Consider the following 25859-nt stretch of genomic DNA (forward strand, 5'->3'; position numbering starts at 1 on the left):
TTTAGCATGGCCGATCCACCTAACCCGCACATCTTTGGACTGTGGGAGGAAACCGGAGCACCCGGGGGAAACCCATGCAGACACGGGGAGAATGTACAAACTCTATACAGACAGTGACCCAAGCTGGGAATCGAACCTGGGTCCCTGGCGCTGTGAGGTAGCAGTGCTGTGAGGTAGCAGTGCTAACCACTGTGCCACCCCTTGCCACCATGCCACCTCCAACACCATAGTGTTGGTGATTGACATATTATGTGCATAAACTCAGGAGAAGCTTGCTATTGCTGCTGTTATTCCTCATATTTTGTTTCCCCAGGGTACCATCCCAGGCCTGATAGTCAGCTTGCATAGAAGTCCCCATCACAATGTACCTGTCTTCCTGTGGAGTATTTGTAATAGCTCTGTCCAGGTCCTCACAGAATTTGTCCTTGATGATTGTGGTATACTTGCTCTCCTCAAGAGGTAAGCACAGAGTCTTGAAACAATTGCGCAAGCCCCTCGGGACAGTATCCAACCTCATTGCCATGTCAGACTTGACAGGAAAGCTGATACCTGCCCTCACCTCTCGTGACCACATCCGACTGCACATGCTCCAGTATATGCTGTCATCACATCATTCTGCAGCTGCATTTGTTTAACGACTGCATGTTATCCATGAAGCTAATTATAACCCTATGGGATTCCACAAGGTTAAATCCCAAATGTAAAATGATCTTTATTTAACCAAATTCAGAACGATCTTTTGAGAGTTCTTTGGCCTTTGTTGTTATGAAATCATCATAATTAGAGGTGCGACCCAAATCAAACCAATTGATAGTTTTTGTTTTTATCCTGCCACTTAGATCAATGGCACTGATTAAAAAGAGCCGGGGTACCAGTGTTCACTATGTCATCTGGGTGTAAATTATATGTGTGTAATCTCTTTGCAGTCTCTGAGTTCACTACTTTGAATAACAGATGGTACTTTGAACAGGTTATATTCTATTTGAGTCATACCATTTCAATTCAGCACGTAAATCAGTTATATATATACTTGCTAAATTTACAAAAACAATTCAGACTTTAACCACTTGTTAACCTTCCCTTCCATCACAAACTTTGAGTGTTCATTGCCAAACAAAATTCAACTGCAATGTTCTTTGTTACAATTATGAAGTTTATAAATTGTTATATTTTGTGACCATAAGTTTTCTGAAGAGGGCCGTGTGCTCTGAAATCTTCCTGACAGTAAGTCCAGATGGTTTTATTGTTACAGATCAAAGGAAGGCTTAAATTATTTTGCTGAGAAGGAAGTGTAAGATATTTTCACTTGGAGACACGGGAGCAGTCTCTGAGTAGACCATAAATATACCCCAAGTCTCCCAAAGTCCCAGAAAAGTGTTATAAGTTTTGCATTGCACTGGAGACTGTCCATTTACTTCTAAAATTAAAGGGAGTTGGAATTAAAGATAGCTTACCAGCAATTCTACCCTTATACAAGGCTAATGTGTTTCATGGTGCCATGAGGAAAGAGGGCAGAGGAAGCCTTTTTGAGATCAGGTCATAGGATCCTTGAGTGAATCAGTGAATATCACAGATAGACAGCAGATTGTTTGGGTTAGGGTTAGGGTTAGCAATCTGAGAGGCAGAGTAGAAGGTAGAGACAGTCAATCCTGCACTTGCAGCATAGAAAATCCTGACTCCATTGTTTGGCATGTAGAACCGGGTAGGAGGTTGCACTCAGATTGAAGAGACAGTGATCGTGAGGAGCTAAAGGAGGCTGGAAGATTTGCCTAGCTTGGGCTGGAGGGAAGGAGTTTACAATGTAACTCTCACAGTGAAAATCAGATCTGGGATCTGAAGTTATTTGGGCGGCAAAGTAACAAGGAAGTGAGCCAATGGGAGCTGAGAATAATTTTAGACTGGTTCCTGATGGCTAATGTATCCATTTATGGGATATCATAATGTATAATCATGGAAGGAGATTTTTGGTTGCGCCAAAAGTTAAATGGTGTATTTGTTTCTGCAGTTTTACTTACAAAAAGAAAATAGCATTCGGTAAGGAGCTTTCTTTATTCATTTGTTACAGTAAAAATTTTAAACCATGAAATCTTGATGCGTCATTCTTTCAGCTATAAACTAAGTTCAAATTTCAAGTTATTGGTCTATATGGAGATTGTGACACCTTTTTTGTCGAAGAATGAACTGTATAATTTTGGAGCTCGGCCCTGGCCAGTATTCTTGACATAAAAGAAAATGCTGCAGTACTTAAACAGTTAACATTTAAATATCTATAGGCATGTAGAATTGTGTATAATATGGTTGCTAACACTTCACAATCTCTCCGCCAGTCAAGTCCAGGCATTGGAATCCCTGCTGTCCTTTATTCTGATGATAGGAAACAAATATGGAAGCTCAGTGTGCTTCTTTTGGGTGAGCCAAAGAAGCTAAATCAACAAATTAAGAGATAAATTAAAAGGCAGCCCCTTAAAGGGATGGTACATCAAAGTAAACAAAACCTTAAATGAAATTTAAAACATCAAAACAAAATATGACTAAAGGGGTCGATAACATATGCAGATTTCCAAATTCAGCTAAACTACTTACTCAAGATAATCTTTAAGCAAAGGAAAGACACTTTATTGGAGTGAGGTAATGAGAGAAAAGTGAAGGCAAGTTGACTCCATGACATTAAGCAGAATCTTTCCCATCCAATGGAGAAGGAACTGGGAGATAACTATTTTATCATTTGGATTCTAAGTGCTGAGCGGACTTGAAACTGGGAGTGTTTCAGATTTGACTTTTAGACTCGTTCTCAGGCGCCCCCATACACACTCTGCCTGAAAAATATCAGCAACTCTGAATCGCGCTGTAGAAGCCTGTGGGCGGGGCTTAACGCGCCCGAAATCCTGCAGCTCCGATCGGCTCATCCAACTGCACATATGCTGACAAATAAATGATAGAATGTGGCTCCCCTGCCACATCGCTCCCAGGCCGGATAATGCCTCCCCCTGGCCCCCACAGGCATTGCCCCACCCCCATAACATTACTGACCCCCTTATCCCCCCACCCTCTCGCCACCCAGTCTGATCGCGGGCCCCTCCCCCCTTCCCCCCACTGATCTCAGGCAGAGTGGCAGCAGAACCCCCTTGCTCCCACCAACCTCAGGCAGAGTGGCAGCAGACCCCGTCTTCCCCCTCACGGATCTCAGGCAGAGTGGCAACAGACCCCCCCCCTTCTCCCTCACGGATCTCAGGCGGAGTGGCAGCAGACCCCCCCTTCCCCCTCACGGATCTCAGGCAGAGTGGCAGTGAACCCCCCCTTCCCCCTCACTGATCTCAGGCAGAGTGGCAGCAGACCCCCTCTTCCTCCTTACTGACCTCAGGCAGAGTGGCAGCAGACCCCCCTTCCCCCTCACTGATCTCACGCAGAGTAGCAGCGGACCCCCCTTCCCCAGCGCCCACTGATCTCAAGCAGAGCGCCGTCGGACCCACTCCCCCCCCCCACCCCCCCTCCCCCCCACTCTCTCCCCCACCCGCCACCGATCTCAAGCAGAGAGCCATCAGACATGCGGCACTTAGAGTCATAGAGGTTTACAGCATGGAAACAGGCCCTTCGGCCCAACTTGTCCATGCCACCCTTTCTTTTTTAAAACCCCTAAGCTAATCCCAATTGCCCGCATTTGGCCCATATCCCTCTATACCCATCATACCCATGTAGCTATCTAAATGCTTTTTAAAAGACAAAATTGTATCCGCCTCTACGACTGCCTCTGGCAGCTTGTTCCAGATACTCACCACCCTCTGTGTGAAATAATTGCCCCTCTGGACACTTTTGTATCTCTCCCCTCTCACTTACCTCCTCACTAACTGGAGCACCCGAATCGGACTTTTGTGGAGCATGTCTGTTTTGCGCCGATTCTAGCTAGGCGAATGCGGTAATAAAGGGGGAAGTGCCGGTAAGGTTGGGCGTGCAGCCCATTAAGTCAATTTAAATGCATGCAAATGCATTTAAATGGCCATCACGCCCATTGTGGGCCTGGTCCTGATCGCGGCCATTTTCAGGCCTTGGTAAAGGGGGAACCGGCGCAGAGGCGAGCGCGGATCACACTACTCGCCTCACGCCCGACTTTACCAAGCTTTTCGCGCCCAAAAATGGGCGCAACTTGATAGTAAAATCGGGCCCAAGAGGTCAGGGCGTTTAGTCTGAGTTGAACTTTCCTAGAAGCAGGTGAACAATGGAGGGACTACCCACCTGACGGTGGGTACCCACGGGCCAATTAAGTGCTTCATGGGGAAGGATGGTGTGAACGTCACTGGGATCTTCCTGGCATCAGTGTGGACTCCCACTAGGAGAGTGTCCAGCAGAGCCAGGCAATTAGAGGGGGCTGGAGGCGTGGTTGTGAAGAGGGGCACATGTGTGCTCAGAGCCAGAGGCTTGATGCCACAATGACAAGGTCATAGGGTTGAAAGGCTATTCTCATAGTCCCTCCACTCAGATGGCCCTACCCGCTTCGGCCCTCTCTGTATTCAGACTTTTAATCATATTTCCAAAGGCGTTTCCATGTTGAGGCGCCCACACGGTCTCCAACCTGCTGTAACAGCATCCACCTCTCCAAAGCTACAGGTCCTCTGACTGCACCTTGATTCTGCCTCAGGAATCCGGCCACCCTCCTATAGTGGCCGTCTGATGGCAGATAGGACTGAGAGGATGGAATTCGGACCTGCACGTGGTCAGGATCCAGAAATCTTTAAGCAGATCCCGTCCTAACAAAGCAGCATTAAGAAATACCTGGGAACAAATCATCTGCTCAATCTCTAGTTGAAAAATAATCTTATGTATATAGGGCAAAAAGAAAAATAATTTCAGAACTTATCTTTATGGATGATATATTTCAAATGTAGTTCGCAGTGCATGAAATTAGCATGTATTTGCATGCTTAAAGTTACCCCTGAAACATTTAAAATATTTGTGAATATTTTCTTTCCTCCAAATGCGTCACTTTAAAATACTTATACCTTCAGAACTATGAATTACATAGTGCCAGTTACAAATCAAATATGTCAAAGGCAGCAAAAGTTCTTGTGTTAGGAATAAAACTCTGATCTTTTTTTATGTTTACAGCAATCATGCCTCTGAATACTCATGAGCTATTTCTATGTAACCAGGGAGACTGGTTAAGGACTGATACAGAATATACATGTACAAAGTCTTCTGTATATGCTTACTTGCTGTATAAGGCAAGTTACACTCCATAGCACCTTCCTGTCGCATTTATTTAAATCATGCATTTTCTAACATGCTATTTCTGTCATGCTTGTTCCATCTGTAATACCTGCCAACTAAGACTAAACACTTACTTGTTTGTGATTTAAACCTCTCGGATCCTCACTTGCACATTAGGGCAGCACAGTGGCACAATGGTTCGCACTGCTGCCTCACAGCGCCCGGGATCCGGGTTCGATTCCTGGCTTGGGTGACTGTGCGGAGTCTACAAGTTCTCCCTGTGTCTGCGTGGGTTTCCTTCAGGTTCTCCGGTTTCCTCCCGCAGTCCGAAAGACGTGCTGGTTAGGTGCATTGGCTATGCTAAATTCTCCCTCAGTGTACCTGAACAGGCGCCAGAGTGTGACGACTAGGGGATTTTCACAGTAACTTCATTGGAATGTTAATGTAATCCTACTTGTGACACTAATAAATAAACTTTATAATGTCATTTATGTCATTGGTGTGCATCCCTGGCCTAATTCCCTCATTTAAGATTGCTCTTGTGGGCCACAATGTTTAACTTGCAGCCCTGGTCGATCTATTCCATTCCTTCTGACCCAAAGAGGACAGAGGAAGGTAAGAAAGAGGAGAACAAAGAGAAGCAGAAGAGGCATTGAGGTTTAGGGATCAGAATTCCAGAGCTTAGTGCCTCAATGTCTGAAGGCATGGACACCAATGGTGGAATTAAAGTATTGGGGGATGGGTACGAGGTCAGTGTTGGAGAGACACAGAATCATTGGAGGGTGTGGCTCTGAAGACGTTACCAAGAAAGGCTACATGATTTCACTTATGATTTCAGAATTTTATTATTGTTGAAAAATATAATCAAATGAAGTATGGGGCAAAGATATTAGATGTGAGCAGAGTGCAGTCTGATTATACTTCTTGACAAATGGTCAGATTGTGTACTTTGTTTATATCAGCCACTAAGACATAATTTGATCCTCGACTTTTGAAATTAAAACAAAATCTGAGTTATTCAGTTTCCTGGGGGAAAAAAAAAATCCAAAAAAAAATTGTTTCAATGTAAATCCTCTAAATGTTCTCAGGGTGAGATACTGGTTGTGAGATTGAGTTTGTTCACATTGCTGGTTATCATCAATTGTATTGGGCATCGATAAAGCACTTACTGCAGATGCGACACTATGGAACTTGACATATAATGAACCAATACAGCCAGTCTCAGGCTGGAAGACTCAGGTAACCGGATCAATCATTATGTTGATAAAGATCGCAGTGGAGAGGCCTCGATCCTACCTCCTAGTTGAAAGAGGTGAAAACGGGTAATGCACAAATCGAGATCAGACTGCGATAGCAGTAAAATAAGGCAAAAATAAACTTTTTGCTTCAGTTTTTATTGAAAATTGAGAACAGCCTATGTAAAACACCAGGAAGTGATACAGTTTTGCTGAAGACAGTTTCTTCATTAGAATCAGGTTTTCTGATTCAGAACAGGCATCCGATCTTCAAAGACTTCCTTCCTTGTTAACAACCTTGTTACAAATATTCTGAAATACAGTAGTGCTCTCCAATTCATTTCAGCAACTGTCGCCCATGTTTTCACTGCATTTAAGCAGTCTTTCATACAGAGTATACCACCCAGATTTGTTAGCATAAGTTTTCTTAAGTATCAAGTTCATATGTCCAGACTAGCCACATATAACTGTAGCGTTTACTGCGTAAGCTTTGAAGTACAGTAAGGCAAACAGGTTATGCTATTGCTGCAACTAATGGATGGAAAAACTACATTTAGCCACCGGCTTCTGTGGCTTAACTCTTGAGTCATCCCATACTAGAGAGCATTCCATGAGTTGCGAGGCCTTCGACATTAAACAATGCATTGTGCTACCATCAAGTTTCCCTAGCACATGCAGGTAGTACTGTATAGGCATAAATATTGCTTGGTCTATATTTGGAAAAAAAAGTTGAAAATACTCAATATGTTCACAGACTTCCTTGCTTTTTTACCCATGAAATTCCTGATACTCCAGAAGTTGCAATACCTAAACACTTAAAAATGCAACCTTTCCACATACACTGCCTCATTCCCAGTTCACTTACAGTATTCACCCTCTCAAGTCCTACCAGAAACCAGCCAGCACTGGTCAAACACCCCGTGTAACTAATTCCTGTTGAGGCTTATTGCAAAGAATGACGGTTGTAGATCATTTGTTACACACAAAAGTAGAAGAAAATAATCCTTGCAGTAGAAAACATGTCTGTCCTGTATTGAACAAGTTTAATATAAATTAAAAAAAGTCATGTTTTTTTTTAAATGTTCATATTACAAGTCCACTTATGGACACCCTGAGTCTACAGTAGACACACGCACACACACACACAGATACACATACACACACTTGCACACATACACGCACACACACACTGATAACTGGAATTCTGGTGGTGTTCAAAGCCAGAGATGCCAATTCTCCTGATTTTGGCAGGATTCCTGGATTGTTTCCTTTACAATTAGTTTTTGAACCTGTATATTTCTCTGCATGTTTTACCTGAAGTTAATGAACTTCCTCTCCATTTGTGGTTCCAAAACAGTACTCTTATATTTCTGACCCACACCGATTATATTAACACACAATTTCTCGTCTCTCCCTGTCTGTCTGATCTGTCACCATCTCCCATGTCAGGCGGCTAATATCAGTTAATCAAGAGCCCAGCAATTGGCATTGTCAAGGTACCAGTGGGTATACATTCCTCTGAATTTTACAGCATGGTAGGTAGTCCCTCGCCTCGCTGCATGCGTGTTAATTCTCTGAAAGAGTCATCCACCCAGTCCCGTTGCAAACACAGGGAAACACATGTTTTGTTCCTGGGTTTTTTTTTCATTGAAAATGGAAGGAAAAGTATCTGCAGTAACGCAGCTCAGACACCAGCGGTGCACAAACATGCCGGAAAACATCGACAGCAGTCAAAACCAGAGTGGCTCTACTTCAGGAGCCTCGGTGAGACAATGCCAAGTTTTAGTTGCAAGAAGAAAAGAAGCAAATTAAACATTAAGGCAGTTTAAAAAATAAATGGTGGGTATAAGAAAACAAAAATCAAACACAAAAAAAAAGAATGCAAGCACGCAGCGTGTGACAGATTGCTTCTTTTGTAGCTCCAATCCATTGAGATCACAGTTTGGGGTTGGGATATTGGTATTTCTGTTCAGATTTGAGTGTGGGGGGGGGGGTTTAATGACGTGGAGAAGTGTCAGTTACCATATCAGAATGACAAATATCATCCTCACTGCATTGAAACTGCACTGCGATCAAGCTTATGCAAAAACATGTAAAGTGGGGCCACTTTTTCTTAAGCATAGCTTTAAACCTAATGCCTTGGCCAATTACATCTGTAGCACAACGAGTAGGTTAAAAGCTAATTAACTCCAATCTCCTTTGGGCTTGCCACCCACAGAACTATGTCTGCCTGTCATTTGGCAAATTGAATATTCAGATATGGAAATGTTCAGATGTGAAGTTGTTTGACTCAACATGCCCTTGGAGCAATGTTTAAAAACACAAAAAAAATTATGCAGCGAATTGTGCAGAATTTTATAGATCTCTTCCGCTCATGCATCCTAGAACCTGATAGCCTAGTTGTTTTCTATTTGCTCAATGTCCAGTTCACCATCCAGCTGAAATACCTCTTGTCCAGCTTCCCCCCTGCTCCATGAGTCCTTATCATTCTCGTCACCTGGCCAGCTTTGCTTCACAATTCCAAACACTTCTGCCTTCTCCCCGCTACTTTCCCCGTTGCTGGTGGAGGGTTTATCAGAGTCCCCCTGGTGCTGTGGTTCTGGGCTGGAGGCGGGTGTTGTTCCTGGCAGGGGAGCTGAGACATAAAGGTGTGGCGTCCATGCCTTGGCTGTGTTTGGGTTCGGCGAGATGGTCTGTCCCCGTTGGCAGCAGTCATTCCCAGCGGTGCCCACAGAGCTGGGACTGCGGAAATTCCTGAGATTCTGGAGAGAGAGAAAAATCACAAAAAACAGCAGGTGAAAGGCAATTCGTTCAGAATTCAGAAAGTTCAGTGAACTCCCGGCTTTACCATGACATTATTCTATTCCCAGTGCAATTTAGCTTAAAGTTTTTTAAAAGTTTATTTATTAGTGCTACAAAAGTAGGCTTACGTTAACACCGTAATGAAGTGACTGTCAAAGTCCCCTATTAGCTCCAAACAAAAATCACACCAGTTAGTAAAATAGCACAAAAAAAATCCCTCAGCAAAAAACAGGATTGCCAGGGATCTCGAAGATTCCTGAGAAAAGGCCTTGGTGATGGCCACGAGTAAAATTGGATTTACATAAACGAAAACCTCTCTCCTTCATACCACCTTCTGGCCAGAGTGCAAAATGTAACGATGAATTCAACATTCTGAATGTACCACAACCGATAATTGAACCATTTTCCCACATTGGCCCACAGTATAGGAGTATTATACTGCAGCCTAAAACATACATGATCCGTAAGGAATTGCTTCAGTTTAAAGTATCTATTTTATCCACGAAACTAAAACCTTGATGTTAAAAATGTGATTTACTTGTGCCGACTTCATCCCTCATCACACCACCCGGCGGAGACCTCGCGTTACAACGCCAGAGCTTATCTTACACTGGAAAATGCCAGTTAGTATTTTGAAAATAGGTAATTGATCAATAAGCATGACCAATCTAAGTAAATAAGATGTTTGAATAATAAGAACAATGCCTTATTTGGATTTGTTGCAGGAAAATGTTGAGAACAACACCAGGATCTTTTCATTGCGTTCATCGAACTGATCCAAGCATCGGATTCAGTAAATGGCGAGGGTTCTGTGGATTATGCTGCAAAGGGGGCGATTCTCCGACTTCACTGCGCCGATCCCAAAGAATAGTGTGCAGAATAGTATGAGACATCAGTTTCACACCTGGCGCCAAACAGTTTGCAATCATCCCAGCCCCTTTCTGATGGCGCAAACCAGATTGCGCCCGAAAAGGACACGAGGCTGATTAGCATGAGATTTTCTGGATTTCATACTCATTAGCAAGTTTGGCACGTGATCATTGCCCCTCCCAGAATGCTCCCACCCTTCTGGCAGGAGGTCATGCTGCACCAATCACCGCTCACCTGACGCGATGGCCACACCAGGGGACTTGGAGGCCATTGAAGCCCTGGGGTGGTTATGGGCATGGCCAGGCGGTGCCCATTGTGCAGTGCCCACCTGGCACCCCAGCAGTGGCCATCAGACAACCCTGGTTGCGCACCGCCAGTATGGAGCAGTGCCAAGGGGGTGGTTCATGTCGGGGGTCCTGATATGTGGATGATGGTGACACGATTTGGGGACGGGGACAGGGGGGGGCAGGGGGGGGGGGCTCCCATGTCGATGGGGGAGGGAGGGGGTTTCCCAGTGCACTGTGACGTCGAGTGCTCTGAAACTGGGCTCAGCAGTATGTTTAGAATCCCCACCCTCCCCACCGCCAGTACTGGCACAACACTCACCACTCTCCAAAAAAACGATTGAGTGTGGAAAGATTGCGGTGCAGAGGGCACCTGAGAGACCGGAGAGGATCACTCTTGTTTTCTCGCCATTATGACACTCAGTCATTTTTGAGAGAATTACGTCCATGGATTTGCATGTCCCAAAAATGTCATCACAACCTGGCAATCCCTTCTTGATGCTACGACTGCAATTTTTGAGTGGGAGATCTGAAACAGAAACCTTCACAATCTGGACTGGAGCCACATTAACTTTAATGACTGGGAGGAGCTTGCTATCATTCAAAATGGCGATAACTAGTCCATCATTCTGCCTCACCAAGAGTCATAACATCTTAATAATGAGATAGAGATGTAGCAGAGGGGTAGCAAGAATAATCCAGGTAATTACAGGCCGGTGAGCCTCACATCAGTGGTAGGGAAATTATTGGAGAGGATTCTTCGAGACAGGATTTACTCTCACTTGGAAATAAGTGGACGTATTAGTGAGAGGCAACATGGTTTTGTGACGGGGACGTCGTGCCTCACGAACTTGATCGTGTTTTTCGGGGAAATGACAAATATGATTGATGAGGGTAGGGCAGTGGATGTTGTCTACATGGACTTCAGTAAGGCCTTTGACAAGGTCCCTCATGGCAGACTGGTGCAGAAGGTGAAGTCGCATGGGATCAGAGGTGAGCTGGCAAGGTGGATACAAAACTGGCTTCGTCAAAGAAGTGATGTGGAGATGCCGGCGTTGGACTGGGGTAAACACAGTAAGAAGTTTAACAACACCAGGTTAAAGTCCAACAGGTTTATTTGGTAGCAAAAGCCACAAGCTTTCGGAGCCTTAAGCCCCTTCTTCAGGTGATGGTGCCTGGTATGGAAGGGCTTAGTTATGAGGAGAGATTGGGTAAACTGGGGTTGTTCTCACTGGAAAGATGGAAAGACGGAGGATGAGGGGTGACCTAATAGAGGTGTATAAAATTATGAAAGGCATAGATAGGGTGAACGGTGGGAAGCTTTTTCCCAGGTTGATGGTGATGTTCACGAGGGGTCATAGGTTCAAGGTGAGGCGGGGGGGAGGTTTAACACGGATATCAGAAGGACGTATTTTACACAGAGGGTGGTGGGGGCCTGGAATGCGCTGCCGGGCAAGGTGGTGGAGGCGGGCACACTGGGAACGTTTAAGACTTATCTAGATAGCCACATGAATGGAATGGGAATGGAGGGATACAAAAGAATGGTCTAGTTTGGACCAGGGAGCGGCGCGGGCTTGGAGGGCCAAAGGGCCCGTTCCTGTGCTGTATTGTTCTTTGTTCTTTGAAAGTGGCAATGGAGATGGAGAAGGTAGTCAAGATGGCATATGGCATGCTTGCCTTCATCGGCATTGAGTTTAAAAATTGGCAAGTCATGTTGTAGCTTTATAGAATCTTAGTTAGGCCACACTTGGAATATAGTGTTCAGTTCTGGTCGCCACACTACCAGAAGGATGTGGAGGCTTTGGAGAGGGTACAGAAAAGATTTACCAGGATGTTGCCTGGTATGGAGGGCATTAGCTATGAGGAGAGGTTGGAGAAACTTGGTTTGTTCTCACTGGAACGACGGAGGTTGAGGGGCGACCTGGTAGAAGTCTACAAGATTATGAGAGGCATGGACAGAGTGGATAGTCAGAAGAGTCAATTACTAAGGGGCACAGGTTTAAGGTGTGAGGGGCAAGGTTTAAAGCAGATGTACGAGGCAGATTTTTTACACAGAGAGTAGTGGGTGCCTGGAACTCGTTGCCGAGGGAGGTAGTGGAAGCGGATACAGTAGTAACTTTTAAGGGGCGTCTTGACAAATGCATGAATAGGATGGGAATAGAGGGATATGGTCCCTGGAAGGGTAGGGGGTTTTAGTTCAGTCGGGCAGCATGGTCGGTGCAGACTTGGGGCGCTGAAGGGCCTGTTCCTGTGCTGTAATTTTCTTTGTTCTTTGTTCAGAGAAGGCAAGAAAAAGAAGTCAATCCCGCACTCTAGATCCCAGAACCTCATAGGAAGACCCAAGAAATGTGGGTGAGGAATCGTCCTTTTCAGTCACATGAAGACCCAGGGCAGAAACTTCCAACCCTGAACAGACACAACTTTGAATCGGTGATGTCCCAGTTGGGTCCTTATTTATATTTATTCAAACAGACCATTCAGCTCCAAGTATTCCTTCCAGCTCTCTGAAAGAGCAATTTAGTTAGTGCCAATTTTCCGTCCTTTCCCCATGACCCTGCAAATTTTCTCTCTTCAGATGCTTATCTTATTCCTCTTTGAAAGCCACAATTGAATCCATCTCCCCCAGGCCATTAATTCCAGACCAGTCGGTGTGAAAAAGCATTTCCTTCTGTCTCTGTTAGTTGTTTTTGCCACTCACCTTTAATTGGTATCCTTTGGTTCTCAACCCTTTTTAAAAACTTCATTTTCCAGGATGTGCTAATTGCTGACTAAGCCAGCATTTATTGTCCATTCCTAGTTGTCCTTGAGAAGGTGGTGGTGAGCCACCTTCTTGAACCACTGTAGTCTCTGAGGCATAGATGCACCCGCAATGCTGTTTGGGAGGGAGTTCCATAATTTTGAACCAGCAACAGTGAAGTAACAGTGGCCAGCCTCCCGAGTGTTATTGGACTCATCCAAGCAAGTGAACAATATTCCAAGACATGCTTAACTTGGGCCGTGTAGATGATGAACAGGTTTTGGGAAGTGAGGAAGTGAATTCATCGCAGGATTCCCAGCCTCTGACCTGCTCGTGCAGACAAAGTATTTGTTATGTTTCGTCCAGTTCAGTTTTTGGTCAATTGTAACTTCCAGGATGTTGATAGTGGAGGAGTCAGTGTTGATAATGCAACTGAATGTCAAGAATTGATGGTCAGATTCTCTCTTGTTGGGGATGGTTATTGCCTGGCACTGGACTGGTTCGAATGTTATTTGCTCCATGTCAGCCTAAGTCTGGATATTGTCCAGGTCTTGTTGCATATGGCTACAGATTGCTTCAGTATCTGAGGAATTATGAATGGTGCTGAACATTGTGCAATCAACAGCGAACACCCCACCTCTGACCTTATGATGGAAGGAAGGTCATACAGCAGAAAATGGTTGGGCCTAGAACACTACTACATTGATGGGAATAGTATCTCTATCTACACCCCTCATGATTTTGAACATCTTTAAATAAAACCTCCTCGCAAAATTCTCTTCTCCAACCATAGCTTCTCCATTCTATCCACACAACTGAAGTCTGTCATCCCTAGAACCAATTGAGTAAATCTTTTTTACACTCCCTTTAGAGCTTTAAAGTGTCACGTCCAGAATTGGACACAAAGGACTTGATTCTCTGGCCACACACGCTCATGTGCAAATGGCACTAGGGCCAGAGTATTGTGGGGGAGGGGCCATAGCACAGTTAGTGCTGACGAGACCTTTTTTGGGATTCTCCCAGCCCAACATAGCCTGGTTCACACCAGCGAGGGAGTGAACTAGATTAGCATATTTAAATATTCATTTAAATATGCAGGGTCGGTTTGGAGCCAGATCCTCTAAGTTGGCACTGCTAGGTTGGGAGTGCCAAATGGGAGATCAGAAGGGGGAGGAACATGGAGAGGCCCCTGAAGTGGTGTGGGGGGTCTAGAGGGGTTCCAGAAAGGAGGAGGTAGGTGGGGAGGGTGGGGGGGGGGGGGTCTCAGCTCCTGAAGATGGGAGACTCTGGGGGGTTGGGGGGCACGGACTCCTGAAGGGGGAGGGATTGGCGACCCTATAGTGAGGTGTCATTCACTTGTGGGGGGGTTGCTGGCAGTAGCAAGTTGGGGGGGCGTTCTTAGCAAGCAAGTGGGGGGTAGAATGTGTAGGGATATCTGGAGTTTGGGGTGACCTTTGAAAAAGGCACCCTGATCTCCGAGGAACCAGCCTTGCTGGCATCTTCAGATCCCCACTCCAAAACAAATTGTGAGAGAATTCAGTGAGGATCTCCCCAGGATCCAAAACAATTTCTAAATGTGGCTGAATTGCGAATGGAATTGCCCCAAACCGCACAGTCGGAATTTCATCCCTTTTCCCGCTGGTGACAACACTTCAAAATTGTTTGGGAGAATTCTATCCAGTATGTAAGTTGAGGTTGCACTAGTGTTTTATAAGTTTCACCATAACTTGCTTGTGTGCTCTATGCCTCTCTTTATAAAGTCCAGGATCCTTTCTCAACCTGCCCTGCCACTGTTCGTACATTGTGCACATATACCCCCAAGTCTCTCTGTTCCTCTGCCTTTAGAATTGTATTCTTTCTCCTACAATTTTGAGTTTCTAATACTCATTGAATTCATATTTCTATAACTCAAGGTCATAATCTGCACAATAAAAGCACCAACTTGTGTAACACTTTCTTACAAAGAGCCATCACGAGAGATGTTGCTGCAGACTTTTGTTTATAGACATCACTCCTCTTCTTCCCAGCAAAATCTATCACTCTACATTTCTCTGCCCGTTCCACCAGCCTATTTCCTCTTGAAATCCATCACCAGCTCCCTCACAGTTCACAAAACTTCCAAGACTTGTGTGATCAGCAAAATGTGAAATTGTGCCCTGTGCCCCCAATTCTAGGTCATTAATATATTTTACGAAAAGCAGTGGTGCTAATCCTGATCCCTGGAGAATATCATTGTGTGCTTCCCACCAGTCCAAAAAACAACCATTCACAACAGCCCTCTCTTTCCTGGCACTCCGCCAACCTCACACACATGCTGCCACTGTCCCTTTTATTCAATGGGGTTCAACTTGGCTGGCAAGTCTATTATGTAGCGCTTCATCAAATGTACTTTCTTTCAAAGTTAAGGTTACCATTGGAAGATTTGGTTGGGTTAAATATTTGCTTCAGCTGTGGAAAATTAACATTAGTTATTAACCCAAAATTTAACTCTTTGCACTATTTTGACAACCACCAAAATCTGGTCCAGGATTCTCCACAGGCCTGTCACAGCTTAAATCTAACTCAAACTACCTCCAAAACAACAAAATCAAATCACTAATCCGATAAAGTTTATTTATTAGTGTCATAAGTGGACTTACATTAACACTGCAATGAAGTCACTGTGAAAATCCCCTAGTCGTCACACTCCGGCACTTGTTCGGGTACACTGAGGGAGAATTTAGAATGGCCAATGCACCTAAACAGCATATCTTTCAGACTTTGGGAGGAAACCGGAGCACCTGGAGGAAACCCGCACAGACATGGGGAGAACTTGCAGACTCCACATAGACAGTCACCCAAGCCTGGAATCAAACCCGAGTCCCTGGCACTGTGAGGCAGCATGCTAACCACTGTGCCATCGTGTCCCTCCAATACCCAAACTGACAATATTCTCTTGCTTCGTTCATAGTGTAATGTTTTTGGGTTGAGTCATTACTGTAGTATCATATCTGCGCACCCATGGGACAGCTGCTTTCCATCACAGATATTTCTCCAAGATTACAATAACCGACAATAAATGTAATAATTCTTGGAGCTAACAGAAAAGGTATTGGTTTTGAAAGCTGCTAATTTCATGTTTTACTCGAATTCTTACAGAACACAATAAGGTAGATCAAGATGCCGGTGGCTAATTTAACATTCTTAAACTAAAAGAGAAAACGCTGGAAAATCTCAGCAGGTCTGGCAGCATCTGTAAGGAGCTTACAAAGCTGCAAGCTTTGACAAAGGGTCGTCTGGATTCGAAACGTCAGCTCTTTTCTCTCCTTACAGGTGCTGCCAGACCTGCTGAGATTTTCCAGCATTTTCTCTTTTGGTTTCAGATTCCAGCATTCGCAGTAATTTGCTTTAATGTTCTTAATTTGATGCTGCTGTGAGGAGTCTCTCTCGCTGAGCTAAGATTGGAACCCTCTGTTTCCTAACCATTTAAATCAATGACTTAAATTCACTACTGATTTTTAGGTACGTGCTCCCAGCAGGTGAGAGGGCACACATTTGAAAAATGTTCCTGCACACTCTTGTGTACATTCTTAAGCCCAACATTGCCAAACGCGCTGGTAAATTGGTATCTTGGAGGGTGCTGCTCATAACAAGTCTGCCTAGATCAGTCCAATTCTTGTGAGGCACTTAATCAACAGCAGTATACCTCAGTTACTACTCCACGTCCAGAACAAAGCATGGTTAAGGGTATTCTGGACTTGTTACCACTAATGCAGACACTCTAATGGTAGTTGAAGATGATTAATACCATGGCGTGACCCAATTACAACCACTGTAAAAAAAAGGAATTCGTCTGCAGCTGAACTGAACTGCTTTCAATAAGATTACATAGCAATTGTACTCACCCAGAATTATTTTCTCTCCCTTACTATCCAATGATGGAAAGCAAAGCAAAGCAAAGCTTTCAGTCTCAATTTTAATCTGGTGTTCTCACTTCAATAGTATTTTCCTGCTGGTTAGAAATCTCCACCAAAATGAAAGGAAAATAAATGAAAGCAAAATATTGGCAGCAGGAAGTCCCACAAACAAATGAGCCTTGAAACCAGGAGGGAAAGAGTAAGAGACAGGAACGCAAGAGAGCACAAAATGCAAAAACAAAAGGAACCCAGAGGGGAAATGAATTAATGTTTTAATGTAATTTTTGTATAGAATGTAATTATGTTCAATAGCTTTCTCACACAGCATTGCAAATGAAGGCCTCCCATTTATTGCTTGTTCACAGTAGTAATGGGATATTCAGAATGGCAGAGTTCCCCAAATACATTGTTCTACTGCATTGACAAAATTACATAGTCACACCACTTGATGAAATGCATGTTCCTTGCAAAAGTACTTCATTCCAAGGGTTGGTACAGTTTGTTCTTGGCAAAGGGGAGGTGAGTGACATTAACCTGGTTTTAAAATCAAAGCAGGTGAAATATTGCTGAGGAACTGGGACCAGATTGGTTGACCTTCCCTCCCAGCTGGAGACTGTGTGCAGCGAGCAGAACAATGGAACAGGAATGGGCAGTAAAATTCACTCTTATAATACACCCTTACTTCTAAAATCCACAAAATGTCTTCTAAAACTGAATGACCCGCAGTTCAGCACTTAAATGAATCCCAAGAGGATCACACAGAGTTAATGTCCAGACTCTAAAGCCAAATAAGGCAATTTTCAATTTCCCAAATATTTTTATTAAACTCAGCTAGAAATTGGGTTCGTCCCAGTTTTAGGGCACGCGCGTTGTGATTCTTCAGGCTGAGGTGGGCAGCACACAAGCTTGGTGTGCCCACCTCATCTGAACCATTGTAACTTCTGCCCAAGAGGCTACAAGCCTGGTTTTTCTGTTCTCTGTCGCCTCTGTGCTCTGTAAGGAGTCTTGGCAGCAATTCTTGTAGACCATATGATACAAACAGCCTACTCTGCATAAAGGAAGACTGTACATTATACATTATAGGAAAGCTGCACTCAACGATATTGCTGCAATGTAAATTATTGCAAAGTGAACACCAGGGCAGACAGAGGGATCCATTGCGACAGGTGTGCATTGTGAGATGTGGGTCTCTGAATTATAGGAAATGTCTCTCTCTTTCCACTCCCTGAGGATGATTAGTTTGTTTTTCACCTTATCCTTGGAAGCTGGTCTTGCATTTTAATGGTTTGTTCCGCCTTATTTAAAATTGCAATCTTTTCAGTCAGTTAGAAGTTTGAAAATTATATTTTCAAACTCAAAGGGGCATAGCCCTGTGACAAATGTCACATGACATTTCCTACCATCCGCTCTCACTGTTCAATGACCCCATGCCTACCACAAACCCACCACCAGCTCCTGGCACTCAGGACTCACGCTTGGTATCCAGATATGCCCCTATCACCCTCAAAACTACCAGCGTTGCTACCTTTCACTGCCTCCATATACCTCCACTAGTCAGGCAGCCACAGCCCCCAAACAATGCTACACAACAACTGACATTCTGCCCACTGTCTTGCAGGACAAATTGGCACACAATAAAAGGGCACAGTGCCAAGAGGGCACTAGGATGCCTGCATCTCCTGATCCTTAAGGAGGAGATGGTTCTCTGCATCATGGGCTGGCTATGACAGAGCCCATGGCACACAATGTTGCTGAGAACATTCCTGCCTGACATCCCTTCTCAATTCCCAGAGCAAAACTCAACCTGCTGGTGTGACGTGATGAGCATGCTACAGATGCTGGAACCATGGACCTCTTGCTTCCCCATCCCACCCGGCACGGTGGCACAGTGGTTAGCACTGCTGCCTCGCAGCGCCAGGGACCCGGGTTCAATTCCTGGCTGGGGTCGCTGTCTGTGTGGAGCCTGCACGTTCTCCCTGTGTCTGCGTGGGTTTCCTCCGGGTGCTCCAATTTCCTCCCACAGTCTAAAGATGTGCAGGTTAGGATGCATTGGCCATGCTAAATTCTCCCTCAGTGAGCAGGCACTGGGGTGTGGCAACTAGGGGATTTTCACAGTAACTTCATTGCAGTGCAAACGTAAACCTATTTGTGACAATAAATAAACTTTCAAACTTTTTCCTTTTCCCGTTCCACCCATCTTCCCTTTTTGAGTTCCTGCTTTCAGATGTGCAGGAACTGCCAGCTGCCCATACAACCCCAGCAACCCAGGCAGAGGAACGATGACCACACCATGGCACTGATGTACAGACTCATAGAATCATAGAAACCTTACAGTGCAGAAAGAGGCCATTTGGCCCATCGAGTCTGCACCGACCACAATCCCACCCAGGCCCTACCCCCATATCCCTACATATTAACCCACTAATCCCTCTAACTTACGCATCTCAAGACACTAAGGGGCAATTTTAGCATGGCCAGTCAACCTAACCCGCACATCTTTGGACTCAATCACCCAGTCTAAATCTCACAGCCATCAGTTCAGGATAATGGCACCGCATAAACCCTGGAGGCGAGTACAAAGTTAGCACCAGCATATCGAGGCTTACCAGAACAAGTGAGCTGCAGAGGTAAAGGATGATTCAGTTGCCAGCTCACTGGAGGGTAAGGTGGCAGATGGGTGCTGCCATAGCGGACTCAGGTGAGGACCTCATTGGGACAATGTACAGTAGAGTGCTGGTGGCACTAACACCGAGATGCTGGGTACATTGGCTGGCCTGCCAGTCTCCGAACAGGCGGCATGTTGCAGAGTTTGGCCTCTCCACAGCCTCTACTCCATTGCCCTATCATTTTGCAGACACAGAGGCAGTGTTACTGCTGCTCCCTACCTTTGAGTGTACAGTCCACCTACTCCTCTGTTCCCCCAGCGATGCATCCTCCCTTGTGCCCTGTGGACGTGGCAAATCTTGTCCAAACCACCAAAACACCTTTAAAAACACTCCAGAGTACTTTGTCCGCTTTTCCTGCAAATTGAGTGTGTGTCCTTTTAAATTGAGCGCATCCATCATGTTTAATGTGTGCAGAGTGAACAATGAAAAGACTCTTTGCATATTTGTGTCCCAAATTTGGAATCCTGGTGTCACATCAGCCAGTTGGGACTGTGTAACCCCAGGATGGCACTCAATCAAGGTCTTTCAGAGCACAAAAGGGGCACAGCTGTGGGCACCATTCCATGAGACGTAGGAGCAGAAGTAGCACATTCAGCCCATCGAGTCTGCTCTGCCATTTAATGAGATTATGACTCATCTATGGTCATCCTGAACTCCACTTTCCCGCCTCACCCCCATAAGCCTCGATTCCCTGACTGATTAAAAATCTGTCTATCGCAGCCTTGAACATATTCAATGACCCAGCCTCAACAACCCTCTGCAGTTAAAATTTCCACAGGTTCACTACCCTCAGAGAAGAAATTCCTCTTCATCTCTGTCTAAAATTACTCTGAGATTATGCCCTCTGGTCCTAGATACTCCCACAAGGAGAAACATCCTCTCAGCATCTACATAAGGAACACACATCCCACCTACTCCAGCTCTCCTCATAGGGCAATGCTTCCTTACACAGGATCAACCTAGTGAACCACCTCTGGACTGCCTCCAATGCCAGTGTATCTTTCCTTAGATAAAGGGACCAAAACTGTTCATAGTATTCCAAGTGTGATCTAAATAGTGCTTTGAAATGTTTTAGCAAGACTTGCGTATTTTTATACTCCATTCCCTTTGAAATAAAGGCCAACATTCTCTATTATCTGTTGAACTTGGATGCTAGCTTTCTGTGATTTATGCATGAGGGCCCAGATCACCCTGTGCAACTTTCTGCGGTCTTTCTCTATTTAAATAATTTTCAGCTCCCTTATTTTTCCTATCGAAGTGCATAACTTCATATACATTATATTCCAACTCAAAGTTTTTACCCACACATTTAATCTATCTATATCCCTCTGTAAACTCTGTACCATCCTCACCATTTGCCTTCCCACCTATTTTTGCGTCATCCACAAACTTGGCAATAGTACATTCACTTCCCTCATCCAAGTTCTTGCCAGCTTCAGCCAGCTTCCACTTCAGCCAGCCCCACCCTCATTCCTTTGTAATTACCATTATTTAGGTTTAGCACATTTGTTTCCGATCCATGTTTCTCACTCTCAAACTGAATGCTAAGCTCTACCATGTTATGGTCACTGTTTCCGAGGGGATGTTTTACACTGAGGTAGGTTATTAAACCTGTCTTATTAGACATTAAGAAGTCTCACAACACCAGGCAGGAGTGTTCTCTTCCAGTCGGGGAACACTTCGGCAGTTACGGGCATTCAGCCTCTGATCTTCGGGTAAGCGTTCTCCAAGGCGGCCTTCATGACACAGGACAATGCAGAATCGCTGAGCAGAAACTGATAGCCAAGTTCCGCACACATGAGGACGGCCTCGACCGGGATCTTGGGTTCATGTCACACTATCTGTAACCCCCACGACTTGCCTGGGCTTGCAAAATCTCACTGACTGTCCTGGCTGGAGGCAATACACGTATCTTTAACCTGTGCTTAACCCTCTCTCCACTCACATTGTCTATACCTTTAAGACTTGATTACCTGTAAAGACTCGCATTCCAACCATTATCTTGTAAATTGAGTTTGTGTCTTTATATGCCCTGTTTGTGAACAGAACTCCCACTCACCTGATGAAGGGGCAGCGCTCCGAAAGCTTGTGGCTTGTGCTACCAAATAAACCTGTTGGACTTTAACCTGGTGTTGTGAGACTTCTTACTGTGCTTACCCCAGTCCAACACTGGCATCTCCACATCATCATTAGACATTCTCAGATCCATAGTAGCTTGATCCCTGGTCTGATTCCTAACATATTGTTCTAGGAAACTGTCCCAAATACATTCTGAGTTCTTTCTCATGGCTACCTCTGCCAATTTAATTTTCCCAATCCACATGAAGATTAAAGTCATCCATGATTTGTTTGAGGAACTCTAAAAATATCAATACCTTCCTCATCCCGGCTTTGGACATCACTGTCAGGTACTGTCATTACAATGTTCATTTGCAGCAATGGAACAGACATGTTTGTAAGTCAATGGATGGGAGAAATGCAACAACAGTCAGGGTCATGTTTGTGCTGGAACAATCGAGTAACTCCCCTTTTAACTTGGTCAATGTCAGCTTTTATTAAACACACCAAGTGGGAATGAAGTTAAAATATTACCACAGCAGATGGATAGTCTCCAGGGATCTGTGGAGGAGTATTTCAGATCTGAATTTTAAATACCACAGAAACGCAAAATATACAGACTGAAAAACAGGAAGAGTTGAGAATGCACAGCAGGTCAGCAGCATTTGAAAGCAAGATGTTTTGGGTGAAATCCTTTGCGAAAACCAAGCCACAGAAATTTCTGCTTTACTCCCTGTTTCCAGCCTTCGTGGCTTTTCTTTCTGTCCGCAGATATATTTATTAACATGAACATTCAAAGGTGCATCTCTTTCATACTTCACCCACTTTTAAAGAATATTCCACAGTTTAAAAACAATCATGTTTAGGAGGAACCCCAAGTACGAGCAAATTTGTCAGGTAAAAATGAATTCAACACCCACCGTGCTTCATTCTTTTTAATCCATTGGACTGTTAAGAGATGGAACAGTGACAGGATGGCAAACAAAATGGTACCAATGACCTGTCATCTCTGTCCCCAACTCAGATGACTTTCTTGGATGGTTTGAGGTAATAAGGGAACTTTTTAAGAGCTTGCCTTCTGACTTTCCAAGGCTATTCTGGGAGCAGACGGCCATTCAGGATTCTCTGAAACTGACCAGCTACAACCTGGGGGCAACACTGGCCACCGCACTGTTTTATTTAACACAGGAAACTGAAACTTTGCAAGAAAAGTCATGAGCAGTAATAAAGTATTACTGATTACCCTACTCAATCCCGTGTCCCAGCTCTCCATTTTCCCCTGGCTACTTGGAAGATGAAGATCCTCTCACTTTTTAATGCCCACACACACACAGATGACAGCCACAGCAATGGCTGTCGAGTCAGGCAGAATGGTGGTGGTTTCACTGATATCTTACCCCCACTTCTGCGCTTACCTTCCTCCCTCCCCAGCCAGAATTGGGCATAGACCTGTTTCTAGGGTCCTTAAGACTTGAACCCCATGAAAACAGTGCTTCACGGCACGCTAGAGAAAAAGGTTGTTGTGCAACAAAATTCTACTGATGCGTGACACTTTGCAGCAATGAAACTGAGGGCCTCTGGACATTCGTTTTTTTATTAGTGTCATAAGTAGGCTTACATTAACACTGCAATGAAGTTGCTGTGAAAATGCCTAGTCGCCACACTCCGACGCCTGTTCAGGTACACTGAGGGAGAATTTAGCATGGCCAACGCACCTAACCAGCACATCTTTCAGACTGTGGGAGGAAACCGGAGCACCCGGGGTAACCCACGTGGACACGGTGAGAACGTGCAGTCTCCACACAGACAGTGACCCAAGCCGGGAATCGAACCCAGGTCCCTGGCGCTGTGAGGCAGCAGTGCTAAACACTGTGCCGCTGTGTCACCCCATGGTATTGCTGGGTCATATGCATTCCTTACCAATAGCGCCAAGCTCCAAAATAAGAGAGTCTACGAGTCGGATTTTCCCACTGGAGGCAGGGATCGAGATGCGGATTCAAATCCAGGTCACAAACCTGCCTCAAAGTTGTCTAAGGCAGAAAGTATGCCACCTGCCAGGGTGACAGAATATTTGTGACATAAAGTTTTTTTCAACTTTTGGCAGCTCTGAAATGATGCCTTGACTTGGCACCGAGCACCCCCACAGCACTTGTGGGCATCAATAATATTCTAAACCTGAGCACGGGGCCAAGCTAATTGCTGGCAGAATCCTAAAGCTGGTGAGACTCGCTTGTAGGTTCCAAATTTAAATACAAAACACACACAGGATTGAAATTCATTTTGTAATGGAGGGTCTCTCAATATGAAGTGAGATTTACACAAATTTTTATAAGATTCCACCCCTCCTTTTCTCAAGGGGGCAATGCAAGGTTCTACCATGGCTGCGTCAGTAGCCAAACGGGCATTCTATATTAACAGATCTGAACAATATCAATGAGCTATTCTACCAAGGGGGGGGGGGCACCACAGTCTACCACACACATTGAGCCCCAAGATCTCTGGCCTTTGTGATTTGCCAACTCGAATTTAAATAGAAACCCACCCGAGGGGCTGGAAGAAACAATAGTGACGGTGTTGGGGGGATGCAGAGAAGCCAGGGTCAGGAATTCCTTATGTTGGCAACAACCCCCACCAAACTCAGCTTGGACCAGTTCTGAGATGTTCTTTTCTGTAAGGTTCTACAACCAGGGGACATAGATTCAAGGTAAGTGGCAGTAGATGTGGAGAGGACATGAGGAAGAACGTTTGTTTTTTACACAAAGGGTGGTGGGTGTCTGGAATTCACTGTTCGAATTGGTGGCGGAGGCAGAGACCCGAAACGCTTTTAAAAAGTACCTGGACTTGCACCTTAAGTGCTGCACATTAAGTGCTGTAAGCTACAGGGCTAAGGGCCAGGTGCAGGAAGGTGGGATTAGAAAGGCCACCGGGGTGTGCTGGGGCTGGCATAGACAAGATGGGCTGAATGGCCTCCTTCTATGCTCTGGCTTTTCTGTAGTTTATGGTTCTAAGATTCAACACCACACTTCAAATCTAATTGATTTACTAAACCTGCAACTTGATTTTTAAAAATGCATTTGAAATATGCAGTCACAGTCAAAATCTCTGGGAATGACTCACAGAAACAGCTGACACTTCAGCTTCCACTGTACGTGCTGCTCTCACTAAAGCTGGAGGACAGACTCAAAATGTCCAGCTCTTCATTTCTCCAGTATGAGCAATTTAAAAGGAGAGATTTATCTCAAGTTAATTCTAACGGTGGGAATATGATTAGGCCTCCTACTGAAACATCACCCCTCCCCACACAAGGAGAGAGCACAACTTTAAACTGTACAGTGGAACACCGACCGCATTTCAACTTATTGTTGGTTAGCTGGCTGGGTCCTGATCTGCTGGATTTGACCGTTTGTAATCACATGATCATTTAGACTGATTTAGAACCCTTGCGTTGCAAAAGCGCCACAAATATGTAAGAACAGGATGAATTTATTAGCATATTAATCTTACTCGAGTTGTAGCCAGTAACAGTCTGACTGTTTACTTCAGGCTGCAATGAGACTGATTAACATGCAAATTCCTGACCGGTTCTGGAAGGTGTTGGACAAATATTAGAAACTGGGCAGTTGATTCTCACCGGTGCACAATTAGTTCTTTTCTTTACTATTTATTTCCCAATGTAAGTAGTCTGTCAATGTGATTGTCATCACTCGAGAATTCACTCTACATTTAGTCTGTTCTGTTGCCTTTCACTTTCCTGTCAACATGCTGAAAATAAGCAGCTTGTTTTGTGCATCCCACACTGACAAACAGAAAAAGGCATTGAATACTTTGCCCTTTTCAAAGCTGCAGGATTCTGGGGGATTGACGATATCTTCATGTCTTTGGTATTTGCCGAGTGGTCACAATTGTACAGTTCTTGGCCGGAGAGAGCAAGGCCTGGTTGTGAAAAGATGTCATTAGTGTAACCAATTTAGAAAGGGCAAAAAGTTTGAAACATAGGGGCACTGCACTCTGCACTTTTGCGATTTAATGATTTTAAGTCAAGGGTGGTAAAACTTCTTACAGCCAACTGACGAAAAAGAAGACGAGAGGGAGAGAGAATGGAGTCAACC

The 25859-nt window shown here is 44.7% G+C and overlaps 1 protein-coding gene across 2 annotated transcripts in view; it reads right to left on the minus strand.

Moving 5' to 3' along the window:
• Window positions 1–8430: 8430 nt before the first annotated feature.
• Window positions 8431–25859, minus strand: part of fam53b (family with sequence similarity 53 member B) — a 130021-nt gene continuing 112592 nt past the window's right edge. For both annotated transcript variants that reach the window (XM_078223428.1, XM_078223429.1), the window contains one exon: window positions 8431–9199. In XM_078223428.1, the coding sequence (XP_078079554.1) occupies window positions 8834–9199 (366 nt within the window). In that variant the 3' untranslated portion in view covers window positions 8431–8833. The remainder of the gene's footprint in view (window positions 9200–25859) is intronic.

The sequence above is a fragment of the Mustelus asterias genome, chromosome 11, assembly GCF_964213995.1.
Source record: "Mustelus asterias chromosome 11, sMusAst1.hap1.1, whole genome shotgun sequence".
Classification (NCBI taxonomy): Eukaryota; Metazoa; Chordata; class Chondrichthyes; order Carcharhiniformes; family Triakidae; genus Mustelus; species Mustelus asterias.